General features: G+C 36.3%; 1 protein-coding gene across 3 annotated transcripts in view; it reads right to left on the reverse strand.

Annotated features, from left to right (window-relative positions):
• Nucleotides 1–2,385: 2,385 nt before the first annotated feature.
• LOC134801462 (potassium voltage-gated channel protein Shal) overlaps nucleotides 2,386–27,221 on the reverse strand; it is a 114,400-nt gene continuing 89,564 nt past the window's right edge. The window contains exons 2-7 of one of the 3 annotated variants that reach the window (XM_063774058.1): nucleotides 16,837–16,999; nucleotides 14,249–14,437; nucleotides 11,206–11,358; nucleotides 9,276–9,338; nucleotides 6,782–6,895; nucleotides 2,386–2,573 (exon numbers count right to left, since the gene is read on the reverse strand). In XM_063774058.1, the coding sequence (XP_063630128.1) occupies nucleotides 2,475–2,573; nucleotides 6,782–6,895; nucleotides 9,276–9,338; nucleotides 11,206–11,358; nucleotides 14,249–14,437; nucleotides 16,837–16,999 (781 nt within the window). In that variant the 3' untranslated portion in view covers nucleotides 2,386–2,474. The remainder of the gene's footprint in view (nucleotides 2,574–6,781; nucleotides 6,896–9,275; nucleotides 9,339–11,205; nucleotides 11,359–14,248; nucleotides 14,438–16,836; nucleotides 17,000–27,221) is intronic. The other 2 variants (XM_063774059.1, XM_063774060.1) reach the window with 2 other exon arrangements.

The raw sequence follows: 27,221 nt of genomic DNA on the forward strand, positions 1-27,221 counted from the left end.
ACAGCTGATTTTCCGGAGTCAGCTCTTAATCCAGCAGCGGCATTGGCATCATACGTTAATCGATAAAAGTTAAAAATGTACTTAAAAAATTATCAGTAACCTAACCAGCTAATATTGATATGATTTCAATAACTATTGACTAGACCAAAATTTGAAATCTTTCGTTACTAATCCATATCAGCGATGAGCGAATTCATCTATGTCCAAATCCAAACTTATCTCAGTTGTGGTAAGCGGCATTCGATATTTATTATATAGAATGTAAATAGAAATGGTTAAGATCCATTAGAAATAGTTCTTAATAAGAACAGATTTTTTTTGTTTGATGCCATAAACAAAGAATGTTTTACACTGTATCAATCCTTTTTTAGTAGATGTTGAATTTTTTTTAATACTGATACATCTTGACCTTCATTTACAACGTTTTTCATATACCGTAATTTGCAAAAACTTATTCCATTGACGCTTACAACATTTGAGAATACACGTTGTAGTAATCGAGTCAGAACAAGACTGTTTCAGTCACCATTACAACATTAAAACCTTATAATACTGTCATGTATCACTACTCGGTAACACACTGATAGGAAATTGGTTATTAGAGACTGATTTTAGATTAGGACAATGTGGAGAGCGTCTATCAGGGTAAGACCGTCTACAAGCTGAGCGTCTACTGTGTCTGAGCGAAGTACGTATACAAATACGAGAGTTTTTGCTTTATGACGGTCTTCTCAACCAAAAATGTTATATGCCGGTCTTCCCCACATTTCAGCTATTTGAGGTGGTGGTAGATACTTTTACGCAAAGATTTAAAATTGTTATTACTGTACAACAATTGTCGTTCTTTACATATTTTGTTCCAAACGATAAACGTGACACAATAGAAAGTAAATCAATTTACAATAGCTAGAGTTAGACCTAGAAAAGTCTGCAGCGATTTTGATAGCCCACGCAGTGCAAGTTTTATTTATACGTCATAATGTCATAGAAATTTGTCGTTTAAAATAATGCGTGTGCTATCAAAATCGTTGCAGACTTTTCTTGGTCCAACTCTAGCACGATATTTGCTTTCTATAAATATTTTTGGTATAGAAACCCGACACTATCTCTTGTGCTATAATTATCCCATGTAGAACTGTCTTATTTGAGATGACTAAATCTAAACCAGCCTCTAAAGTTGATAATTATTTCAAATATCCATTTCAACGTGTTTAGTAATCAGAAGTGTCTGAAATACATAGCATATTGTACAAACTCCTTAAACTGGACAACTTTTTCTTCTTAACAAACAACATTTAGTAAATAATTTGCAGATTGGGCTAAACCAGCTGGTTGACATCACCTGGGACAAAAGAGCTGGCAGCTTCCTCGCTCAACGAATAAGCATTGCGATTCAGCGAGGAAATGCTGCCAGCATCTTCGGCACTATGCCTTAGTTAAGGTTAATTTTATAACAAAATATTATTGTATTTTAGACTAAATATTTTCTGGTTGGAAAGCAAATAATTTAAAAAAAGTTATTATTTTCGTAATAAACGAGTAGACTTTTTATTCTGTTTTATAAAATTATGCTTGCTATTATTATAGTGACATATGTGACATATGTAACATTGACAAAATTGTGAATCTGAAAATACTTGCAGCTAAAAAATTTGCTTAGTATTATATCTGTTAAAAGATAAGATAACATTTTAAGGAGTTTGTACCATTTCCTGAAACACTGCTTTCAGAAAATTCATTTAACATTCTGAATCGGAAATATATTTTTTGAAATGTATGTTACTTAAATATACGAATTTAATACGAAAAGTGTACAATGGCGTCTAGAGTATTTATAAAATATAATGCAGTGAAATTTCATACGTATAGGCGTATAGGCAATATTCAATTACAGTAAATTTCTTTTCAGCTGTCAAGTATTAAATATATTGTTAATACTTTGTGTATTAACATATTAACGTGGAAATCGAAAAAATTCCAGTGCATGATAAAAAACAAATTAATTAAAGATACCTAACTAACTATGTAAAAAAAACCGACGCGTCTTGATGAACACAAAGAATTAATATTTTTATTTTTTTTGTAAATAATATTAAATTCGTATATTTAAGCAATACACCCAAGGTCAAGTACCTACACATCGATAAAAACTTGATAATTCATAGGCAGTATCATGTTAGATAAAGACGTAAATTACACATACATCTAATAATTGTTGTTAATATTCTTTCCACCCTCACTGATCACGGGGTCCGTACGGGGTTCCGTACAGGAGTCCGTACAGGGGTCCGTACGGGGGTCCATATGGAGTTCCGTACGAGGGTTCATACGACGGTTCGTACGGGGATCCGTACGGGGGTCCGTAAAGGGGTCCGTACAGGGTCCGTACGGGGGTCCGTACAGGGTCCGTACAGGGTCCGTACGGGGGTCCGTGCGGACTATACGTAGCTCTCCATCTGGCTGGTGGACGGACCCTAAAACGACGCCTCCACTAAATATGTGCCGTCCATCGCTACGCCCGTCTGGTTTCCCTGAACAGTGCTCCCCGCAGGAATGTATTTACCACATGCTTGCTGGAACGAGAGAGAAATTTTCGTGTTAAAATATAGTTTTGGCTTTTCAATACAGGTGTTAAGGTGTGTCCATATATGGCAAATACGCTGCGAATGAACCCGTTTGAGAAATGCTCGTTAAGTCACGTAAGTTGGTGGTACTAGTGCTCGACATGCTAATGCCCAATAGATGACACCCTGCTTCACCTCTATTGACAATGACTTAAGTTTCAAGATGACATGTACTGGGACCGCGTCGAGCACCAGTACCACCATCCACCATCTTACATCGCAAATGAAGCGCTAGCCACATATTTGACAGATTTGGACTTATGTACCTGTATATATGTCGAATCCTAAAATACTTATGACTTTTTAATAAATAACAATATAGGTATTATTAACTTATAAGTACAAAAAAACATTTATGACTTATTTATTTCACTGCATCATAAAATTAAAATATATAAAAAATAAAATAAAGTAGGGACATTATTATAATTAGTAAAAAAATATAAATATATTTGTTTGTACATTTCATTGTCAGTGTAAAAATGAGGCTTAGATGTAGATTTAAAACATAGTTTTATTTAATCTGAATATAAATCTGTTTTATTTAAGCGCTTACATTTAAATACACATTACTTTCGACCTAACTACGTTTTTATCTACCTTAAATACTCAATCGACACGACATAATGCTCAAGCTTAAAAAATTAAAGTGTAAAATACAAAAAAAAATGGAAAGTGGCAAGTAGCAGTAAAATTGTTGTGTGTATGAGTGAGAATTTTGGTGTAGCCATGCCAATTAGAGATAAATAGTTTAATTATGTAGACCCAATAGCGTGTAACGTGTCAAAATATGTTCCTGTCAATAAATGTGTGCGTTGGATGTCAAGGTTTTAATTTGTAAATTTTACAAATTAACACAAGGTTGTGGACCTCTGACCAACCAACAATTGTCATGTTCCTTTGCGTTGAAAGCGCGCAGAATTTCGTAATTTGACCCGCCATTTCATGTCTCTATCAATTTGGTACTTTCCTCTACTTAAAATAAATTATTTCACACCGTGCACGAAATAAAGCACCAGATCATTATTAGAAAAACATAGGCAGTTATTTTTAAACAATTTCTATTTAATAAATAGGATGGAAGTATAAAAAGTAGGCGAGTTGACTGTGACGTCACTACACACGTTTTCATATAAATTCCATATTAGCAAATCGTTTTGACAGTTCTAAAAAAGAAGCTGATTTGACTAGTAGGAAAGTAGCCAATTATATTGTTGTCTCACCGATGCTGCCAGAGGTCAATGCCATCGTGAGAGCGGGCCAGCAATATAATTGTGCGCGTGCGATAGAGATAGGAAACGGCAGGTCAATGTACGAAATTCTTCGCGCTTAGCGTTCTTACTTTAGATGCAATACTGTGTTACTTTGGACTGACTAATGATATACTCTATTTCATTACTATAAGTTAGTAAACTATGTTAAAGATGATACTGCATAAAATGGTCAGGGGTAACCAACATTTTTTGAAGAATTTACTTTTAATTCTACTGATATGTTTCTACTACGATTAACATATAACACTGCTTATAAAATGGCTATATGTTAACGCCATTTTATATATAATGTGTGCGGTGTGTTGGCATTCCTGTTGAAACCTTTGTCACGGTTGGGAGTTTCAACATAACTAGCAAATAATTTACAAACATTGAAGGACATCCGATTTTAAATACATTTACAACACTCCTGGATCTACTTGAAACCTCGTCTCATTCTTGCTGTTTAAAACTTATTAAACTTAAAAATTTAAAATTAATATCATCCAAGATTGCGGTAGCCTTTTTTCTACACAAATTTCTGCGTTGTTGTATGTACAGGTACAAACAGGTGGTACAAAATCCTACTCTCCCGATAAAAAAAACCGGACAAGTTCGAGTCGGACTCGCCCACCGAGGGTTCCGTACTTTTTAGTATTTGTTGTTATAGCGGCAACAGAAATACAGCATCTGTGAAAATTTCAACTGTCTAGCTATCACGGTTCGTGAGATACAGCCTGGTGACAGACGGAGGGACGGACGGACGGACGGACAGCGGAGTCTTAGTAATAGGGTCCCGTTTTACCCTTTGGGTACATAACCCTAAAAAGATAAACATTTACGAGTATTTAACGAACACGAGCGAAAAAAAAGAAAACATCTCGTAGTAGGTAAACGTACCAGTGCTGTGACCTCTATTGACATGACTTAAGTTTCAAGATGACATGTACTCGGACCGCGTCGAGCACCAGTACGTTTACCTTATATCCTCTTGCTTGTAATAAAAAATACAGATTTTACACAGACACAAAGATTACCTTTGCACGTCTCGCGCAGCGTAAGTCAGCAAAATAAATTATTAAAATTAGCGACGATTATTTTTCTAACGTTTATTTTTAACGATATGCTCATATAAAATATATACCGTAGCCAGAAAAAAAATTATATATCTTTTATAAAATTATTAAAACAGTCAATTTTGCTACCGCAAATTTATGGTATTGTTTCTTAAAATGGCTCAAGAATAAGACGATCTTATAACAACAATAACATCATAATAATACTGAAATACACAATAAATACATTTTACGAGTACACTTCACGATACTGAAACAAAAACTTGCTTTTTACAACATCTTAGCACAGCAGCAAGCCCGTAAACAAAAATCACATTAAATACAACATTTAATACAGGATACCTTGTACTGAAAAACACTGGGTATCACTCTTAGTACGGATTAAATGAAGGCCTATAATAAATAACCTTAAAAGTTGGCCGATTGGTCTTGAAGCATTGATGTATTATATCTAAGTACTGGCTTTACGGGCACTATAAGGCCCACTTGCACCATCCCACTAACCCGGGGTTAAGCGGTTTAACCGTCAATCCAGTGTCAAATTGTACTGGTTACCATGGTAACTCCAGGTTTAACCGATTAACCCCGGGTTAGTGGAATGGTGCAAGTGGGCCTAAATGGTATTAGTTTAGCGGTGTCACTCACGAATTCGAGCCAATCGTGCAGCCTAACGCCCACTTGCACCATTCCACTAACCCGGGGTTAACCAGTTAAACCTGGAGTTGCCAAGGTTAGAATTTGACACTAGGTTAATGGTTTAACCGTTTAACCCCGGGTTAGTGGGATGGTGCAAGTGGGCCAAACGCAACTAGTTGCGACCAATCGCGCACGTGATGCGAACTCATCGACCAATCGCGTGCGTGATGCGAACTCATCAACCAATCGCGTTGTAGCGATGTCACACCGCTGTACTGGCCCCATTCATGCCCCATTCTTATTGCCCGTAAGCCCGTCCTGAGATATATACGTCAATGCTTTGAAGGCATTAATTTTCGCTGAACTGAAATAAGGGATCCTCCTCCTCCTCAGGGGTAATAAGGGGTCCTCTATCATTGGCCTTCATTAAATCCATACTTAAAGGCAACCCCACACTAGCGTCTCCCGAGCGTCGGCTTCCACTCAATGGCTGCAGTTCGACGCAACGTTGGCGCAACTGCGTAGCGACGCCATTTGCGCAGCGACTAGACGCTGACGCTCAAAAGATGTAATGTGGTGTGGCCCTTAAAGTGATACCGTGTACAATATTATATGAAGCGACAAGTTTTATAGCAGCCAACACCCTGCAGACATTAAAAGCCGTTTTTTATACAATTTACCGGTTATTACCACACAGCGATCATAAACCTTATGGGGAAAAATCTAACCTGTATTTAAAAAATCTTAAAACGACTGTTACTTTCTAACTAACCAGATCTTATAATATTATAGTACAATTCAAAATAAAAATCGATTAATGTGTAACATTTTGTACTTACCTACATATCTAACACTCAATTTCTGTCTTATTTGTAGCAGTTACAAATTAAAATAACTCTAACAAAGACTCGATGCCATTTAATCTTTCTTTTTACCTAGATCTCACATATTAAAGTTACAGTTTAATAGCTAAATTACCAGTCTGTTCTAAAATGAAAAATCAATTGAACAGATTCTATCTGATCTACATACCTATTAGCATCTGGGACCAATCATGTCATCATTTCCTTTTGTCAGCTATTGGAAACGTCAACACTACGTCAGACCTACGTATACCTATTATACCTAGCTTCACCCACACCCCTACTCATAACTAGCCTAACTTCGCTGCGTGGTAACACCGCTCACGTACTGGTAAAGGGTCTTCGCTGGCCGCGGCGGACACCGAAGTATCGCTCGGTCTGGAGGTCGCAGTGTACCTCCGGGTGCCCCTCCTGCCCTTCCTGCTCGAATCTAAGAGCAGTACCTGTCAGCCAATTGGAGCTTTGAGTTTTTGGAAAAAAATGTACTGTGATGCTTGGAGTCGAAATTATAAACGGTAAAAACACTCATTGTACGTTATGAATTTGTATTTCTTATAACGGGCTACTCAAGTATTTTTTTCGATTATCGCTCGATATAATTTCGTTCCGTTTCGAGGATCATCAACCAAAATTGCCCCCGTCAGACCGTAGAGTTTTTTGCGCGTCGGCGTCTAGTCAACTCCATGGATGCTGGTCGACGCAACGTAGGCGCAACTGACGCTTAAAAGACGCTAGTGCGGGGTGGCCTTGACACCTGCAGCGAGTGCGTAGAGCGTGCTTCGAAACATGTCGACTATTATTGTATGAGTAACCCGTTTTATAATATTGTTTTATATGTTTTAGTCTCACGGGAATTTTATTATTCTTATTAGTATCCGGTATTGATATAAATAAACGGTAAAATGGCGTTTAATACTTGGTATAAATTGAGCAAAATGTCTTTGGATACTTACAAATCTTGCAATACTTACATATTCATAATAAAAGTACATTTAAAAATTGCAATTCAGTTGCAAAATTGTTTAAACATAGATTAAAACGAACAATGAGTGTTGAAATAGAATTTAAAGTAGGTATACAGTTGCAAAAAGATAAATTTTAATATAATTGTAGTCAATTTAATGACAATTTGTATGTCGTGTGAGTGAAGGGATACAGAACAAAATGAGAATAAATTTAAGTTTAAGAATAATAAAAAGTCTTAAAATTATAGACAGACATAAATTAGCGAAAATTATAACAAACAAAGGCAATAAAGACACTAAGGCAAAGAGCATATTATGTATAAAAACCTTGTATTTAATTAAGTTGAGCATAACATATAAGTATACAAAGTACTAGTATTGTTGTGTGCAATTGTAGATACAATATACTTAAATATTAATACTATAATTTAATGTTGATATTAAAATCGAAATGCTTTCGGTAAATGGACTCGTTTTTACCTTTAAATGTATGCATTTATGATGATAATTTGAAAATACATAAATTAAGTAATATATAGTTTTATTTGGCCAAATATTTTCAAGCCAATACTTACCATTTAAGTCCTTTGATAAGCTAAAATATCTATAAAATACTTTGCGTTCGGAAAATTGCAAATGTAGCTTTATTTTGTATGATGTCTTATTTCGTTGTATCACAAAAGATGCTATTGTATCGATTAAATAACAGTATAATTCAAACTTTCTACCAAAGCATCTCATTAAAAGATACTTATGTTTGAATAATTAAAGATAGTCACATATCGCCATGATATGAGTACAATAACACCTTTTGTTTAAGTTTTTTTTATTGTTTGTTAAGGTAATTCAAAATTTTTAAATGTCTTATCTGTAAAATAATAAATATTTTAACTATCTCCATTTCATCCAGTGCTTACAAGTGCAAACCTATTCAAAGATATTTTAAAAACACCTCTTTATGAGACACCCCACTAGCGACTCCCGAGCGTCAGCGTCTAGTCAACTCTTTGACTGCTACTCGTTGCTCGACGCAACGTTCGCGCAACTGCACAACGACGCCATTTTCCATAGCGCTGACTAGACGCCGACGCTCTAAAAGCACTAGTGGGAGTCTCTATATTATATCTAGCATGATTATTGTTACTTATACACAATATTGCAGCACGAGATACACCTAGCATGGCGACAACATGACGGGGCAAGCGACAAGACCCCAAGTTTTAAGGGTTTTGTGAACGAGCAATTTTATGTTTCTATGGCCGAGAAAAGAAAATATCAAAGCATATGTTATTTATGGTAAATGTTGTTAATTTATACACATAATACACAGCATTGTGTACCTAACTATTTTATCTAATTTTCAATTTATAAATGAAGACCCGGATCGGTGGGCTGAAATTGGCTTGGCTACCGAATGGACACCGCAGATTAGACGGGGCAGAGGTTGGGATGACCTCGATGCTTTTTGCAGCGACTGGCGAGAGCATGCCTTTGCCCAGCACCAGCAGTAGGATACAAAATAGGCTATAAAAAAAAATGAAAATATTGATAGGAAAAAAATAATAATAAGGAAAAAAATTGATAGGCAATTATTTTGCTGGCGTTTTTTGTATTTTTATTAACAAATTGTGTGTTATCACAAAACTTAGCCAGACCTTGTTTTGTAACTCCGACTCTTATTGTGTAACGGTTGCATAGAATACTATTAGTTATAATTTTAATTTTAATCAATATTTCTATGCATTTCAATCCAAATAATCAAGAAACATGTAGTAGTCTATCAAAGTCGGTCATAGAAACATAAAGGTACGGCAAACAAAAGGGTCCACATAGTGCTCATTAAGGCAACAGATAGTACCTCACGACGACGGCAAGAGCCGAGTCCGATAGGACTGACGCAGCGCACCGAGCGGCAGCGCTTCTGCCGTCAAAATATTAAAATAAGAGCGTTTTCACTTGGCCCGATCCGATATCGGATGTCGAATACGACCACAAAAAAGTAAAATTTATAAAGTGCCTTAATATGCCTATAATATTTAGTTATGTAATAATTATTGTTCAAAATAATGCGTCAATACAAAAAAAAATACTTTACACCATAGGGCACTCTCTAGTGGCTGTTTTTTTCCATGTGTCATACGGGGACACTACCATAAAGAAGAAATAATTACAATTAAATGCCTTTTTATATAATATTCACTGAAAAATTGTTTGTTGTTCAAAAGAAGCCATTGCAAAAATAAAAGGACTTCATGCCATATCTAAGGCACTCTCTAGCCGCTGTTTTTCTGGAAGGGTCAAGGTCATCCGCAATACAATGTCGGATCAGACATGTACGAGAGTACGGTTTATCTTATAATTATAAGACGAATGTATTTGTATTATTTGTTAAGTACCGTAAAATGAGGTGAGTAGGTGCAAAACTGACATTATATTATAATATATGTAGATCAACTAAGTGACTTATAAACGAATCAAGAATGCTCATTAAAGTTAATCTGAAAATATTACTGAAAATACCAACTTATGTATAAATGATATTTGTTTGTGTATACTGTATTTGTCGAATGGTGAGTAGTATAATTAAAATGCAGGTTAATACTTATACATTAGACTAATTAAATTCATTTCAGGAATTCATTTGGTGTATAATTCTACAAACTACCGACTAATATATATAAAAAGTGAAGTAAATAATAACTTAGTAAAATAAGTTAGTATTTAATATTGTTAATAATCAACTTTTGTGTTTTACTAGGGAACTACGAGTATGGGCCACCGCACACTAGCGTCTCCCGAGAGTCAGCGTCAAGTCAACTCTGGCTGCTGCTCGAAGCGACGTTAGCGTAACTGCTCAACGACGCTATTTTCCATAGCACTGACTGAACGCCGGCGCTGAAAAGACGCTAGTATGGTGCCCATGTGGGTTGCAAGTCTAGGAACATTCCAGTACTGGAATGTATAATTTACCAGGTTGCAACTGCAGTGAAACCAGACTTCTTATAAAATTGTATTTGATAAGAAATCTGGTTTCGCTGAAAAACCGTTGTATCTTTCATCTCAAATCATTTATGTTTTTTTATACTTAGTTTTTTTTTGTTATTTCTACTCAGAATGTTATTTACAATTAATTGTATTTAAATTTTATACTGTTGACATGTAATCACTCATTACCAATAAAATATATGAATATGAATCAGAAATAGTGCTTTTTTATTATAGCTTATAATTTATAAGGTTTTTAATGTTTTATGTATTTTTTAGTGTAACGTTATTTTACATTATTTTTAATGTCTCCAGAGATCAGTTTGTTAGCTGTTTAATAAGTTCTTGACATATTTTTTTATATTCATTTACATTTTTACATGTGTTCTATTATATGACACGTAATTTATTTACTAGTGTAAGTAGAATCTACTTAAATCACTTTTCTCTTTTTTAGTTTCATACAAAATAATTCATCATTTTCTTGAATATTTAATTTAGTGTACAAACTTGTACCAAAATATATGAATGGCAATAAATTCGTGATACTTAGACAGCATCTACTGTATCTTTCTATAGACAATTGCCACAATAGGTACTAATTCAACTTTAACTTTATTTTTCAATATTATTAGTGCAACATTATTTAAATTGTCCTTTTTAAATGTCTTTTTCATTTTTATAAAATTTAGTTAGCAAGATATTGATATTTGATAACAAGGTTCGTTTCAAATAAATATTATTCTTATTCTTAGATATTTCTCCCGCAGTATTTAAAGTGTTATTGTTTTTCCATGAATCACCTGGTATTTCTGCGGACAGCAGCCGCAGCGCGCACAGCAGGCTAACAGCGCAGGCGCGCGGCTGGAGTGCGCCGGCGACGCGAGCGGCGACGGCGACCCGGGCCGCTTCACCGCCCCGTTGAATGGATTCTCCATCTCCACGAACTCGCGATCCTGGAACAGGGAATTTTTAATGAATTTTGAATATGGAAAACGTGCGAATCTGGATTATGTTGACAGTTAATTTCCAACGACAGCTGCACTACTGTTGCGACGTTACTGTCATTCATTGTCTTGTCATTCATTTTACTATGGAAATTGACAATAACGTCGACGTGTCGGAGCAGTAGTGCCGCTGTGGTCAAAAATGGAATGTTACCTTTAGACTTTATTTTTCATTGATATAGTGAGACTTGACATGTTGCTGTACATATAAGGGCCACCCCACACTAGCGTCTTTTGAACGTCGGCGTCATGTCAGCGTTATGGAAAATGGCGTCGCTGCGTAGTTGCGACAACGTTGCGTTGAACAGCAGCCATAGAGTTGACTAGACGCTGACGCTCTGGAGACGCTAGTGAAAGGTGGCTGTAAAGCCCAGCGAACGGCTTTACATAATGATCCTCGTATTAGATATGATAGATACCTAATACCTATGAATATTTATAATTATATTTATTTTGTTATAATATTGGGGATATGATTTGAACAATTAAGTAACAGGGCAGGTATTTTAGTTATATCACAAACAACAAAGTAGTTGACATTTACTTAATTTATCATGCATTGCGATCTACATCTCGTTGTCATTATCATTAATAACACACAAATATGTACAATATATATTGGCATGATCTAAGAACTATAAACTACCAATCCGATTTGTTGACATCAATTAAAATATTAAGATACGGAAACCATAAATTGAAAGGAATGAAATGTGTAGAGACTGATGTAGTGTCATGATATTGATAGGTAGTGTAGTGTATATGATAGGTAACTCTTCTAGGCCCCTTTTCGCGTCGCGCTCAAAATATAATTTAGAGTAACGCATTTTTTTATTATGATGTATAGCTGAACATTGCTTCGCTTGAAAACACATGAAAAGAGTTGCCGGGCCTTCAAAATAGTCTTGTACTTTGACGTTATAACATAAAGATTCGATAAGTGTATGGCAAATTTGTTTTTTTTATTATGTGTGCTCATCCCTTTCCATATATTTACTACGCTAATAGCGGGGTCCACACAGAGCGAGCATACGTGCGAGGCAATTTCCTCGCGCACAAAACGGCCGAGGCGGCGCGCGCGAGGCACGTCTACATTGGCCGTTTTGTGCTCGAAGAAATGGCCTCGCGCGTATGCTCGCTCTGTGTGGACCCGGCTAATGTTTGGTTATTTATATTTGTGTGTTTAAAAAAATAAGTGTCATTACAGTGATTACAATAATGATGCAAACTTATGTTAACATAAGTTTTAGATATGTATGAATATTGAAAACAACACCAATTTTACGAGCATTGCACATAAAACTTACAGTGCAAGGGGCGGACCTATTGCGTAAGACGTTCTCTACCAGCTAACCTTTGGGAAAATGAAAATGGTGTGAATACATGTGTAATATAAAACAGACAATTTTGAAACAGGTGTGGACGAGGAATCTGAAATATGCACCTTTTGACGTCATTTTCGCTGAAAAAACCAAAACTTTGCTGCTAAATTTTTTAGTGTAGAAATAATATAGAGTTTACCTATTGTTTTGTTTGAAATTGAACGACACGACCCAAATGCGACTCTATTGCATTCGAATATGATTTCAACTCCGTTAAACTGAATAAAACTACAGAACTATACAGAACCATGAGCCCTTTGAGATTTTGTATTAGGTGCATATTTCAATTTCCTTGACGACACATTATTTAATTATCTAATTATTTGTAAGTATAACTATACATTCATATTAACCATAGAGAAATACATATAAGTAAAAAAAGAGTGGACCACTCCATACATCAGTTTTCATACCAAAATGCGAGTTATTTCGTAGTCGACATCTAACGTCAAGTAGTGGTATTATCAATACCGCTACTTGACACCAGATGTAACAAGTGTCGCTAGTGTCGCTACTGACGAAAAATGTACTGCAAAAACAATTTACAACTAATATTATAAGCAGAAGGAGTTGAAAATACAGTTCCGGATAATCCAGTTATAATATTAGCTGAAAATTGTTGAGCATTAGAGCTTTCGTTCGTCGCGACATCTATTGTCAAGTACTGATAAATTCCGCTACTTGACGCTAGATGTCGACTACGAAATAACTCGCGTTTTGGTAAGAAAACTGACGTATGGAGTTACCATTCACTCTTTCTTTACTTATATTTCTCTATGATATTAACAAAGCAAAATAGAGCGTATTTTGTGGCTCGTGTGACAAATTATATTGTAGTCTAAAATTTGTGTTAAATTATGATGTAGAAAGCTGTGTGATGGATTAGGCATATATGAATATGTTATCTGTGTCATTTTCATAATTACCTTTAGAATTGTCAAATATTTACATTTGGAACCCTCTCACTGAAGAGCGCTCATCCATTGCAAAATCATGATGCATCTTCATTAAGCATGCTTATTTCGCCTGTCTTTCCACTGCCCGTGAGCGGAGATGACGGGAGACGTTTGCGAATCAACCAATAAAAAAAAATAGCATTGGTTATCTTCTCCGCTCCGCTGCATTACCAATGTTACAACCTATTGGTTGAATCCCGCACATCTCCTTCTCAGTAGAAAGACAGTCTAAATCACCTTTGCCTAGCTTATCTTCCACCACGTTTTGGCTTTTAAGGCCACCCCACACTAACATCTTTTGAGCGTCGTCGTCTAGTCAGCGCTATGGAAAATGGCGTCGCGGCGCAGTAGCGCCAACGTTGCGTCGAGCAGCAGCCATAGCGTTCACTAGTTAGACGCCGACGCTCGGATGACGCTAGTGTGGGGTGGCTATACACAACTCGGTCATTGATATCATATGCCCAGAATGGCAAAGCTAGCACTTGCCCAGACAATACTCACCGTGGTGCGCTCCAAGCACCGCAGCAGATGATGATGCTGCAACTCGAAGATGTCTTCATCTCGTCCAGCGTCGTCCAGTTCGACGCCAGACTCCTGCGCAGCCAGGCGAGCCTCGGCGGCTTTCTTCTTGGAGACGAAGGCTGCGCCGGAAGACGCCTTGGCGATGCGGATACGGGCGAGGCGGGCTTTCTGGAAGTTGATAAAGTAGAAATTAATGGCTTATTATTAACCAGGCAACTAAAATATTAAACAGGAGCTTTCATTGGGCATATAATAATATAATTTGGCTGTGCATTAATATTTTAGCGCCAAAAAAATATATATTAGCCTCAAATATAGGCATCAAGCTAGTACGCGCTCTAGTATTCCCCATATTTCTGTATGGCGTGGAAACGTGGACGATACGAGCCCGAGAAAGGCAAAGGATCGATGCATTCGAGATGTGCTGGGTGTGCTGGGTGCTGGAGGCGTATGTTGAGGATACCTTGGACCGCCATGCGCACCAATGTATCGATCCTTTCACAGCTTCGTGTCCGGACTCGCCTATCCACAGTCTGCCAGCAGCGCATACTGTCCTACTTCGGCCACATAATGAGGAGGGGAGATGAAAGCCTTGAAAAGCTGATCATTGTTGGAAACACGGAGGGCAAACGAAGCCGAGGACGATCTCCAACAAGATGGAGCGATCAATTAAAAGGGGCTCCATCCTCAACCAACTTTTGCTCGGTTGTCAGAGACGCGATGAACAGGCACCGTTGGAGGCAGATCATAAAGACCAGGTGTGGAGCATCCACATCCACCGATGACCACGATCCTCAGTCATGAGGGAGCGACCACAGAGAGAGATAAGCATCATATTATTAAAAAAAACTGGCAGCAAAATCAAGCAACCCAAAAAATCATAGGGAACTTAAAGTGATAGGTTGGTGACTAAAATAATAAAGTGGCAACTAATATTGTAAAGCGATCATAAAATTTAGTTGTCATCTAGTTGTTCACACCTAAGTAATCAACTGTGACGTCCCACGGGTAAAGGTACCTTATGGCGGTTGGCGCCTACGCTATTATTAACGCCGCTCCAATATTATTGCGGCGCTATGCGACGTAAGCGCCAGCCGCCATAAGGTACCTTTTGCCGTGGAACATCACAACTATAGTCATAACTGAGCATGTCGTTTCAGCTGGGTAGTATTTTAGCACGAAAGCAGTTAAATTTAATGAATATTGGAATATTTGAATACTTTTTACACAAAACACCTCAAATTAATTTACCAATACGTAATGGTCAGTATACTTATAGTCGAAATTTCTAATCATGAAACGCCTAATGGCCATTATACCATTAGATCTTTAAATTTTTAATTACTAATTTCAATAGTTACCACGTGTGTTCTGCTAGAGTCAACAGATAGGTGCGACGACGAGCAAAGCGAGGAGGAGCGTGTTAGGTTGACCGTGTAATGACCAAACAAAATACTTTAAAAGAACTTCATTTTTGAATTAATAGATAACCATTTTCTTTTTAAAATGTGCTTCATAAATGGTCTCCAATATAATAATTCAGTTGGCAAATAAATACTTGGTACCTGCCTAAAAATAATCAAAAGCTGTAACTGCATTAAAATACAACTCATATTGATATATCTTAAGGCTCCGTTTTGTTGCCAAACTATTTTAGTACCCATTTCTATTTTTTAAACTACCCAAATTCGATTAATATATTTAGTTGACCGGTTAAATACGTGCCGAAATTAATTGATTTTCATTTTGTGTTAATACTCGTATAGCGTTTAACTAAATAGGTGACAAAACGGGAACAATCGTAGGAAGATAAGTTTATCTTGAATGTTAATATATTTTTCCTTTTTATTGTGGGACGTACCACATTATTACAATGTATTAGGATGTGGGTTCGAGTCCCACGTTGGTCAGAGTTGATCATCGTTGATTTTTTCATTGTGATTGACATCTGTATTTACAATTATAAGATATGTTTATCTTCCTACGATTGTTCACACACACAGCGCATTGTTATTGTAACTAAGTATTAAAAGTAGATCTAAAAATATCAAAAGGGTAGTTGATGTACATATTAAAGAATCACATTTTGTTGGATTTTGTATCTGTCGTGTCACTTAATTTAGAAGCTTAATTCATTAATGCAAGTGCAATAGTAAACGGGTAGGTGTAACGAAATTCAAAGCTTGTCCTTGAGTGTGCCCACTGATAAATGACATTATAGATAGATAGATAATGTATTTATTTGGTAATATTTCGTTAATCTTTCGTCGGCGCTGCAATAAGAATGACTCAGAATATAATCTGATGATTATGACAGTTCTTACTCGCTCGCCTTCCTCTTATCAGCTCTCTGGTTCTGATGATGGATCCTTGAGAAGGTAGACATACTGACAGGGAGATTATTATGAAGGATTTCACTTCTAATAACCACTCCAGTTGAACAATCAAAGGGCATTACGAAATTCAAAAATAAAATGTCCATAGGCCTGACCAATACGCCAACTTATTAACAACATACTTTGAAGTGTGCCTGGCTACGGTAATCGCACGATTATGGCGGGTCTTACCCGCTGCGCCTTCCTCTTATCAGCTCTCTGGTTCTGATGGTAGATCCTTGAGAAGTTGGAGACGATGACCGGCACAGGCAGGGCGATCACGAGCACTCCAGACAGCGAGCATACGCCGCCTACGATCTTGCCCGCGATCGTACCTGGGACCATGTCGCCGTACCTGGAAAGAAGGGGTATGGTTAGATTTGTATAGCTTTTGATTTGAACTTTAACAGTGACCATAAACTAACAATGGTTACTTATTTTTAATCGCATTCTTGAGACTATGTATCTTTAAACTGCTAGACATGAGTGTTGAGAAACTATATGACAATATGTCAGTTATATAATAGAAGGCCTAATTTCGAAATCCTAAAAGATGCCTACTTTTTAATTTCATATACATACATATAAACTGTAATACAACTCACAATCTAATAGCATTTAAACGACAATCAAACAAACAAATGACATTATTTCGAAACTAGTCGTTGGCGTTTTCGCAACTGTGCTAATACTGACTTTTAATGTCTCGGAGATTAACGTCAAAAAAGAATACGAAATATTTTGACAGTATAATTAAAGTTATATAGCATTATCATCCATAAAATGTAGCCAATCAAATCAAAAATTAAGAAATTGTTTCTTTTAATATGAGTTTTAAATGTTTGGGAGCGTATTACACAAAATTTATAGCTTCATCTCACCTCCACTATGACAGTAAGCTCGTTAAAGACGCTTTTATTACAAATTATGAATCTTCTGAGATTTTTGTTGTTTCTGAAAAGTCTATTGTTAATTAGTGTTATCCATTGTTTGTGTATTTGGCAGACAAATGCTGATTCCCTGAATTTGTACTACTTTTTTAAAGATGGACAACTACATTAAGTTTCTCGATTTTTACACATTATTAAATTGTACACCGGGACTTAATCACAGTCACACGCGACTGAGTCTTCTCCGAGACCAGAAGCACTACCACCAGTTTTAACATTGACATATTCACTCACGTTTAAGTAACTTACTTTCTATGCATCTCGCTCGTACTCGCATATTAGTGCAAGCGAGATGTATAGAAAGTAATTTACGTAGACGCGAGTTAATCTGTCAATGTCAAAACTGGTGGTAGCCGTACAGTGGGAACAATGCCGTCCTCAAAACGTCGGAGTAAATCTTAAAACTTAAATACGCGATTAAGTGCAGTTGTACAATTTAATAATTACATTAAGACCAAAAAACGTTATTTACTCTAACAAATCGAGTTAACCAAACATTCGTAACGAAACTGAGAAAATTAAGAAAACTTAATCTCATCTTTTCTTAATATTTTCAGTTTCGTTACGACGACGTGTTAGCTATACAAATTTGCATTTTTGTATGGTTAATTTTCGTTACGAAACTGAAAAAGTAAGAAAAAATTAGACAAAAGTACAATTTGCAAATGACCCTTATTCAACAACGCTGTCAGTAAAATACAACGAGATTACCAATCTGTAATCAACATGTCCAAATCATCAACATTTCATCAGGTATCCTATCCAACATGTGTTGTGTCCGATCTCGTAAGTTTTACACGTGTGTTGTTAGGCCAGTCAAATTAGATTTTTTCCAGGAATTATCCCAGCGAACTGGAAATCGCCTTAATAGCTTCATTTGGTTCTAAATTAGTGTAATCCGAGTTTGCTTCATTCCAGGAGAAAAATTTTGCTCTTTTTCAGTTTTTTGCTTCTAGTTCAGAAACGGATGGAAAATTTGCTCTAATCATGATAAAAATTGACATTTGTGGTTCCGAAAAGTACATTAATATGAATTCGTACTTAAACATTGTATCAAATGGCCGCCACTTTGAATTTCTTTTTTTTGGTAAAAATCGTGTTAAATTCCGATTTTTTTTACCAGGTGTCTTATTTACAACCACCTTGCTGGTTCCTTCTACATCGAGTGGTTTTGTCAATCCAAGGTAAAATGTATCTCCCAAGGCTCCCAAAATTTATCCACGCCTCCTAGGATGGAGCAAACTCAGATTATACGCATTTAGGACCAGACGAAGGTATTAAAATGATATCCAGCTTGCTGGGAATGAATTCCTCAAAACGCTTTTTTGGGATCTAATTTGACTGGCCTATGTCAGAAGTTGTAGAACTTGTCACATCAATCGCGAGTTCATTTGGCTGTCTGCCAGATAGTTGATTAGTACCTACTTTGAAACAGAATCCGGAATTGAACTTCCCTTTTACGTTTCATTCCGGAAACTGACAGATTGTTAATATTATGTTTGTTATTGAAGAAAAGTTTCTTATAAAGAGCATTATGATTTACTATTTTATTTATTATTTATCTGAAAACATAATATACAGCATTACAGTCCAAATAAAATCACTGTACCTACACATCAGATTACAAGATACGTAATGTATTTACACAATTTAGGAAAATCAGATCACAATCAACTTTCGTCCATCATCTCACAGTACCGCAGACACATCTGACACACAACCATCCATCGACTTGCAAACATATCACCTTCTGGTGCCCATGACAGAAGCGAGTTCAACAGCCTTAGAGCCCGCACAGCTGGTGAGTTTTTATGTGCTACAGTGCGTGTAATTGGTACTGCCAAAAGGTTGTGACTTCGCGGTCTAAGGAGATTTTTGGGCACAAATGGAATAGCGAGTCTAACAACTCTTCCTATCAGCTCAAGACAGTCTGTATCGCCACGTAAAATTCCGCATTATGTATTTAACGCGGTAATAATGTCATATAAAAGGTAAATAAATCACTTTTTCTTCACCTTATAAAACAAATTCCCCCGCCGCGTCTGTCTGTTTGTATTGTATGTATGTTCTCGATAAACTAAAAAACTACGGAACAGATTTACATGCGGTTTTCACCTATCAATAGCGTGATTCTTGATGAAAGTTTAGACATATCATTTGTTAAGGTTTTGTGAACCCCGTGCGAAGCCGGGGCGGGTCGCTAGTTTCCTTTAAGCAAGTATGGAAATATGCACAAAACAATACATAAAGAAGATGGTTTTTATACCTCTTTTCAATTAATTAACAGCAAGAATTCACGGCTAGCCAAGTACTAGTTAGACTATATTTAGAAAAACTAGTCTAACTTTTTTGTTTTCCTAACACTGAGCCGTTTTCTCGACTGCTCTAAAAGTAACCACATTGCATCCAAAGGGCCTACCGCGAATCACGTTCGACGTGTTGCCTCCCTGTCACACTTACGTATGACTTTACAAGTGCGATAGAGAGGCGACACATCGAACGTGGTCGTGGTAAGCCCTCAAATCTCCTTTAAACATTTATGTAGATAAGTTCGATCTCATCCAATTTAGGCCCAGTCTCATTTCATGAGCGTTGTCCGGTCTCGAATGTTTTGATGTTGAAAGGACATAAGTATACAGTTATTTTATAAAATTTGAGATCTCTTCAAATTATGAGAACAGGTTGGAGTGTCAAAAGTGACGGTTTAGGTTAAAGAAAAAATTTTGTACAACACATCATTATTTTCATGCATATTATTTTAAGATTGACTCAGTTATCATATTTATCAATTGTATCTATCAATGTAGAGTTAGACCAAGAAAAGTCTGCAGCGATTCTGACAGCCCACGCAGTACAAGTGTTATTTATACGTAATAATTTCATAAAAGTTTGACGTTTAAATTGACACTTGCACTGCGTGGGCTATAAAAATCGCTGCAGACTTTCCTTGGTCTAACTCTACCTATCCATTAAACTCTAGGTCAATGAGGTCCCAGCGCGTAAAAAGTTTTTTGCAGAAATCGCGATTCGTCTGGTTGACGCTGGTGACCGAAGAGCTGGCGGCTACCTCGCACAACGTATCAGCATTGCGATACAGCGAGGAAATGCCGCCAGCATACTTGGTAAAAGCCTCACGGGCCTATTTTAATTAAAGCTTGTTATTTATTAACTCACATTTATAGACGGGTCTAACGCGAATTTTATTCAATTACCTTGATTTACCGACGTTTCGACACAGGTTTCATTGGTCGTGGTCGCGGCTGACTGATGTCCCAGCAAAATGTCAAAGCAGAGATTTGTGCCCTACGAAAAGTGTACGGGTAAGTTTGGGGTAGACATCACATTTTCAAACCACCCACTACACATAATGTTAATTATTGTCAATAGTCCAACACGCAACACTCACAATATCCACGCCCGCACTTGTTATTTATTTAAGTGAAAACTGTGCACTTTTTGTGATGGGGAAAAAATTTTAAACTCGCGAGAGCGTAAGACGTAAGACGCTTCGTAAGACGGACACGTGACCTGATCGAAAAACTGTTACAATGTCATTGAGTTTTCACTTCTGTCGGCACTCCCGGAGTGCAACCCGTTGTTTTTTCTAGTATTTGTATTGTCGTACCTCTGTATATTTAATTAAGTAAATAAATAGGGAAAAATGTATAAATACAAAACGTCTAACGCCAAAAGTCGTAACAAAAAGCAATGTTAAGTTCATAATTTCACAATTCTACCTAAAGCTAACTTACTACAATTTGCTTAGTAAACAAATCCTCCGTTCCCACAGTGTTCGTTCCAACTGTTTACATTTCATTGACGTCAAGGAATTTACGATTTCACGGTGTAAAGGTGTTATTGTGTTTACCTGGTCTAGATTTGAGAACGTCAAAAATAACAAGTATTTGCGCAACGGGGTTTAATAAAGCAACATGATTTGAAAAGTTTCTCGTAAAAAATCATCCTTCTATTACGAAGTCGGTTGAAAATGTAGGCTATATGAGCGTTTTTTGTATTTTTTTGCCATTTTTATATACTGTGACCTTTTTTGCCACTTTTGTGTTATTTCTAGTCAGGATCGCGAGCCCTTTTCATCCTTATAGGAGAAAAAAAGTGGCCTAAATTTTCCATACATTTGTCAAACTTTCCTTTTTGTTACCTACCACCATAGGAAGTATAATATGGGACTCTGGGACATTTTTTATCCCATTAGGGTCGAAAGAGCTCGTGATTCTGAGTAGAAATAACACAAAAAAGGGAAAAAAGGTCACAATAAATAAAAATGGCAAAAAATAAAAGAAACGCTATCTACGGTATAAAAATACCGGCCAAGTGCGAGTAGGACTCGCGCACGAAAAGTTCCGTAGCATTACGCAAAAAACGGCAAAAATCAGTGAAAATTTCAACTGTCTATCACGGTTCATGAGATACAGCCTGGTGACAGACAGACGGACAGACAGACAGACAGACAGACAGACAGACAGATAGACAGACAGACAGACGGACAGCGGAGTCTTAGTAATAGGGTCCCGTTTTTACCCTTTGGATATGGAACCCTAAAAACGGGATAGCTATGTACCAGAGTCGTTAACTTTTATTGGATTGTCCACAGAAGTGACCTTTTTCTAAAATGTGTTTGACCCAACCACCGAAGAGAGAGAGAATAAATAGGAGCTATTATATTCTTGGAGCCCCTTATTAATTTGGTTTAACCCAAACTACCTAAAAGCCTTGATTTAAAGTCCTCTAGTTTGCTAACTCGGACCTTACATACTTACAGACCTTACATAATCCGACATTAGTACAAAACTAACTTTGCCAGCCAAAAACCTACCCAAACTTAAAGACATAAGCACTAAAATTTAAAAAAAATTCTCATTCGGAGCTAAAATCTTACAACAGCTTAAAATCTACCAGCTTATTTTTGCCGCTTAAAAACTCCATGTTGTTCCTTATTTCTTTAGACTTACGTAGTAAAATCCTTCAATATGGTATTTTTTGTGTACTACGGTACATGGGAAAAGATTTTGGGTATACTGTAAAAGTTTTTATCGGTGATAAAAGATGCTTCCGGGTATATTTTGGTTCGCCTTCACGGATTTCGTTATCTCTTATCAGGAACGATTTTTATTGCTTCGGTAAATTTAGTGCATGTGAAGGTTTTTCTTTAGGTACTTTGAAGAATCTTTTCTTGGTCACTTATTTTAACATTTTTATATGATGATCGAAAGTCAAAATGACTGATTATGACTATCAAATTTAATTAAATTAAATTAATTTATTTAAAGACAACAATGGCCCAAAATGCTTAGTAACAATTATGATTAAAAACTAAGTGTTAGTGGAACAAAATTATAAACTTTGTCGCAGGCATTTGGTAAGAATCAAAAAGAATAGATAGTATAGAGGGGTCCTGTCATTGTAAATTTTGTAGTCACTGTAAATTTACTGCCATCTATCGACACACGACTAAAACTCAAAATGAAAACGTATAAAGTTATCAAAAAATGTGTATATATGAATAAATGATTTTATTATTTTTATATCATTTTGATCCATGTTCATTCACTGATATATATATGTGTTAAAATTGTTAAATATGAAACGGTGTCGTCACGCCATCTAGCCGAGGATAGGCTAAAGGTGTGTGCGGCATCTATTCGAGAATGACTTTTACTTGAATGCCGAGGCACGTTTTTTCCTTAGACTTTATTCGTCTTATACGAAGTTACATATGTCTTTGGTAAGAATCCACCGTTTTGATACAAACGGCGTCGTCAATTTACAAAGGGCTTCACGTTTGTAATACATAATAACCTTGGTTATATGGTTCGTTAGATAGCTTATATACATTAGTCATTACATACATACAGTAGAATCCGTTTATAATGACATCGAAGGGAAGTGACAAATACGTCATACTAAGCGGATGCCATATAAAGCATAGTTGATTAACTTCTTATTGTTGTTAATTTTTCCAAATTAATCTGAATTTCTTTTGTGAGAGATGAGTTTTATTAACCTTGTACCTACCAATTATTAACTTGTCACCGAGAATCAAAACTAATTGTACATACATACATACGTAACATACATACATACAAAAAGCTTGTAAAAAATAAGTGTACTGCATTCCGATAGTAATCAATAACATTCTTGCAGCAATGTCATTACGTCAACTGCGGATAATGCATAAATGCACCAATTGCACTGCGGTACAATCGTAATCAGGTCCATTATAGTTCGATCTGTCATCGGCCATGCATTATTTAGCGTGGCCACGGTTGTAATAGTAGTAATACTTATGGAAACTATAATGTAAATGTGTGTGGGAAAACCCAAAAGATTCAAAAAATGCATGTAGCTGTTAAAAAGAAATAAAATAGATAGTAGAGGCGGATTGTCAAAGTAATTTATGTAGCCACAGTAAACCTACTGCCATCTTTCGACAGAAGACTAAAACTGTTAGAACGCCGTTTGACTTTGGTCCTTATTCTTTCACTAATATGTGTTAATTTGTTAAATATTGAAATTAGCGCCATCTACTCGTCAGTAAGCCAAAGGTATGGTGCCAGCTTTTCGAACGATGGCGCCATAACCTTTGGCCAACGGTCGAGTAGATGGCGTTAATTTTAATATTTAACAAATTAATTATTAATTTCATTCATTCATTCATTCATTAACACATATCAGTGAAAGAATAAGAATCAAAGTCAAATGGCGTTCTAACAATTTTAATCTTCTGTCGAAAGATGGCAGTAAATGTACTGTGGCTACATAATTTACCATGTCAGTAACTCTCTTTATACTTACACTCCATTCTCTTTGGTATAGATAACCATATATAATTTTTATTCGCTTTGGTAACCTTCTTATCTGCTTGATTATTGTTGCGTGGGTCACACCAGGTGCGTGTGCGTAAACGTGCACGTTGTAATATACAGTTCTTTATGAGAGACGGCACACCGCTTGCGTGACGTGGCTTTGCATGAGGCTTGTCAAACTTTTTATTAACTTCTTGTTCAAGTAAAATATATCTACAATAAATATACTAAACACACACTTAAAATAACTCAATTGAAACACAATGACCGCTAAATTTATAATATAAAAATAACACATCTCATCGTTCCGTATATTTTCAGATCAACCCTACCAAGGTTAAACTTTTCCCAATCACACTAAAATCAACCTTTATCCAATGTCAATAGAGTTCAAAATTTAAATACGTAAAAGTGTTAAATTTGTTTACATATGTGGCTTGAATTATGTTGTTTATGTGATTTGAGATATGTTTATTGTTACGATGGAGTTGGGCGAGGAATTTTCATATGCTGTAATATGTTGGCTTCCTGTCTGTAGGTCAAGTTTAACGCAGGTAGAACTGGTTTGACTAATTAATCTATGACTTTAAGGCGTATTCGAATTTTAAAACTCTGTATCTTTAGGTATTTCAATAAAAGTAAACAAATAATTTGTACATTTTCGGGTAGTTAGAACAGTTGTTGGTTAACCAACCAAATACAAAACCGCCTGGATTAGTCATTGAACGACCTGACTTTAATCTACATTATTTGATCATGTAATGTTTTCATCTACCCTCAACTGGCTTAAGGAGCCATTTGAGGGTAGATTTTGTTTAATTTTATTTAAATACCTAAAGATACAGACTATAGTTTCAGTTTTCAGATCGAATAACTTTAAATCGAATGCGCCTGATTGTGGATCTACTAGATCATTTATCAGTTTTAAATTACAGTTCCTCTTTCGTTAGTGAATTTCTATAAATTTAGAAGTTTTAATGCACGTTTTAGCGCTCTCTATCTGATATTCATTTATTTTAGATTTAGATTAGTTTAGTTTTTAATTTTAGTTTTTAATTTTATTGATGTTAATAAAATTATTTTAATTATCATCGCCCTACAATATTGTAGGGACGTTTGTAGTTTTGTACCCAAATTAAAGAATTGTAAACTTTATTGAACAATATGTAACGTGTCAATAAGTCACGTCACATACTAAACACATATTTAATAAAGTTCTTCATGAGTTAGCCTACATTTGTTTAGATTTATTTCCAAATTAGAAAATATTTCCAATTCCTGTTTTATTTACAACCATTCGCTTGTCACTTTGACGTTTGACAGCGAACTATTTGAGTTTCGTTGTCTTTGACAGATTCGGTAACTTTCATTCCAATGTCTTTAAAATTGTCTCAAACGTTTTCATATTTGATAAATTCTTCTTTTCGTTTAAATTTCGCAAGTGGTAGTTTTGTTTTAGGAAAAATAGATCCGACAATATTTGATAATATATTTAATAATATATTCGTCAAAAATTGTTCAAAATTTATTACAATTTTAGCATTTTGGTTAGCAAAAATCATTCTTATTTCGGACCTGGTAACATTTCTTCTTATCGATGGTTCGATGTGAATTCCGTCTTGTCATTTTTACTGGCAGCTTTCTCATGGGAAAACAGATAAAATTTTGATCCGAGAAAATCAGTGTAAATTTCCATTATTTTGGTGAAATACCAGCAGTGTTTTGTTCCGGAGGTTTGCTCCGTCCCTCAGGTATGTAGATTTCTATTAGTATTTCCATTCTATATGAAAATTCGGTCTCGCCAGATTTCACATGGAATTCCCCTTTGTTATAGGAATGGATTAGGGGCGAAAATAGTGCCGCCACGGCAAACCCCGGCAACCTAATGAAGGGCTAACGTAAGTTTTTCCTCAATTTCCACAATCGTCTTTCGGAAAATGCGATTCCTTTTAAATTTTCCGGTTCGACTTTAGCTGACTCGCGCCATTTTTCTTTTCCAGATAAGGGGCGTGTTAGCCCTTATAACCCTTATAATTTTTTTGAAAAAAGAGAACCTTCGTCTCCTCCATTTTCCCGCCGCTATGCGCCGGCTATGAGCTCATGATGCTTTTCTAACCTCCGTACCCCACGTGCTCGCCCGGGTCGGCGATGACGGAACAGCTCTAACCGCCTACACCTGCGGGAACGCTGATAACATCCTTTCCGGGCTCTACGATCTTTGACTCCGCGCAGTGGAGCTCGTGCCGCGTGAGGACCTCTGCCCAAGGCTTCCCACGGGTATTATGTAGTGCCCACCCACAGGTCGGTGACCCTTCTTTATTCAATGTGTCTCAAAAACCTTATTAGAATTATTTAGCTTAAATTTAGATACCACCTTCTGTGGGGCTGCAAAACCAATAACTTGTCAACCTAATTGTAACCCGCATCTTCGATACAATATAATTTATAAGGCAATAAGTTTGTTTCCTTTTTCTCCTAGCCCTCCCTAGTATTTAAAGTCTATTTTGCTCATACGAGGTATCTGGTCATTTAATCTGATTCTGTGCTTTCTGCCAGGCGCCCGAACCTTTAGTTAAGACTTAATTTCTTTCTTTTTGTACTCTGGTAGGGTCTTTACCCCCTCCATAATTTAGTTGTTTAAAGAACTTCTTTGGGCAGAAGGTACAGACAGATTAATTTGTTGGAAAAAGTGGCTTGGCGGCCGCTCACTGAGCCTCAATCAGATTTACATAGCGATAGCCAATAAGGGACGTTACAAATTTGTCGTCGCGAACAGGGACTTGACTTTTTCTTGCTTTTTCAA

Source organism: Cydia splendana, chromosome 22, assembly GCF_910591565.1.
Source record: "Cydia splendana chromosome 22, ilCydSple1.2, whole genome shotgun sequence".
NCBI lineage: Eukaryota > Metazoa > Arthropoda > Insecta > Lepidoptera > Tortricidae > Cydia > Cydia splendana.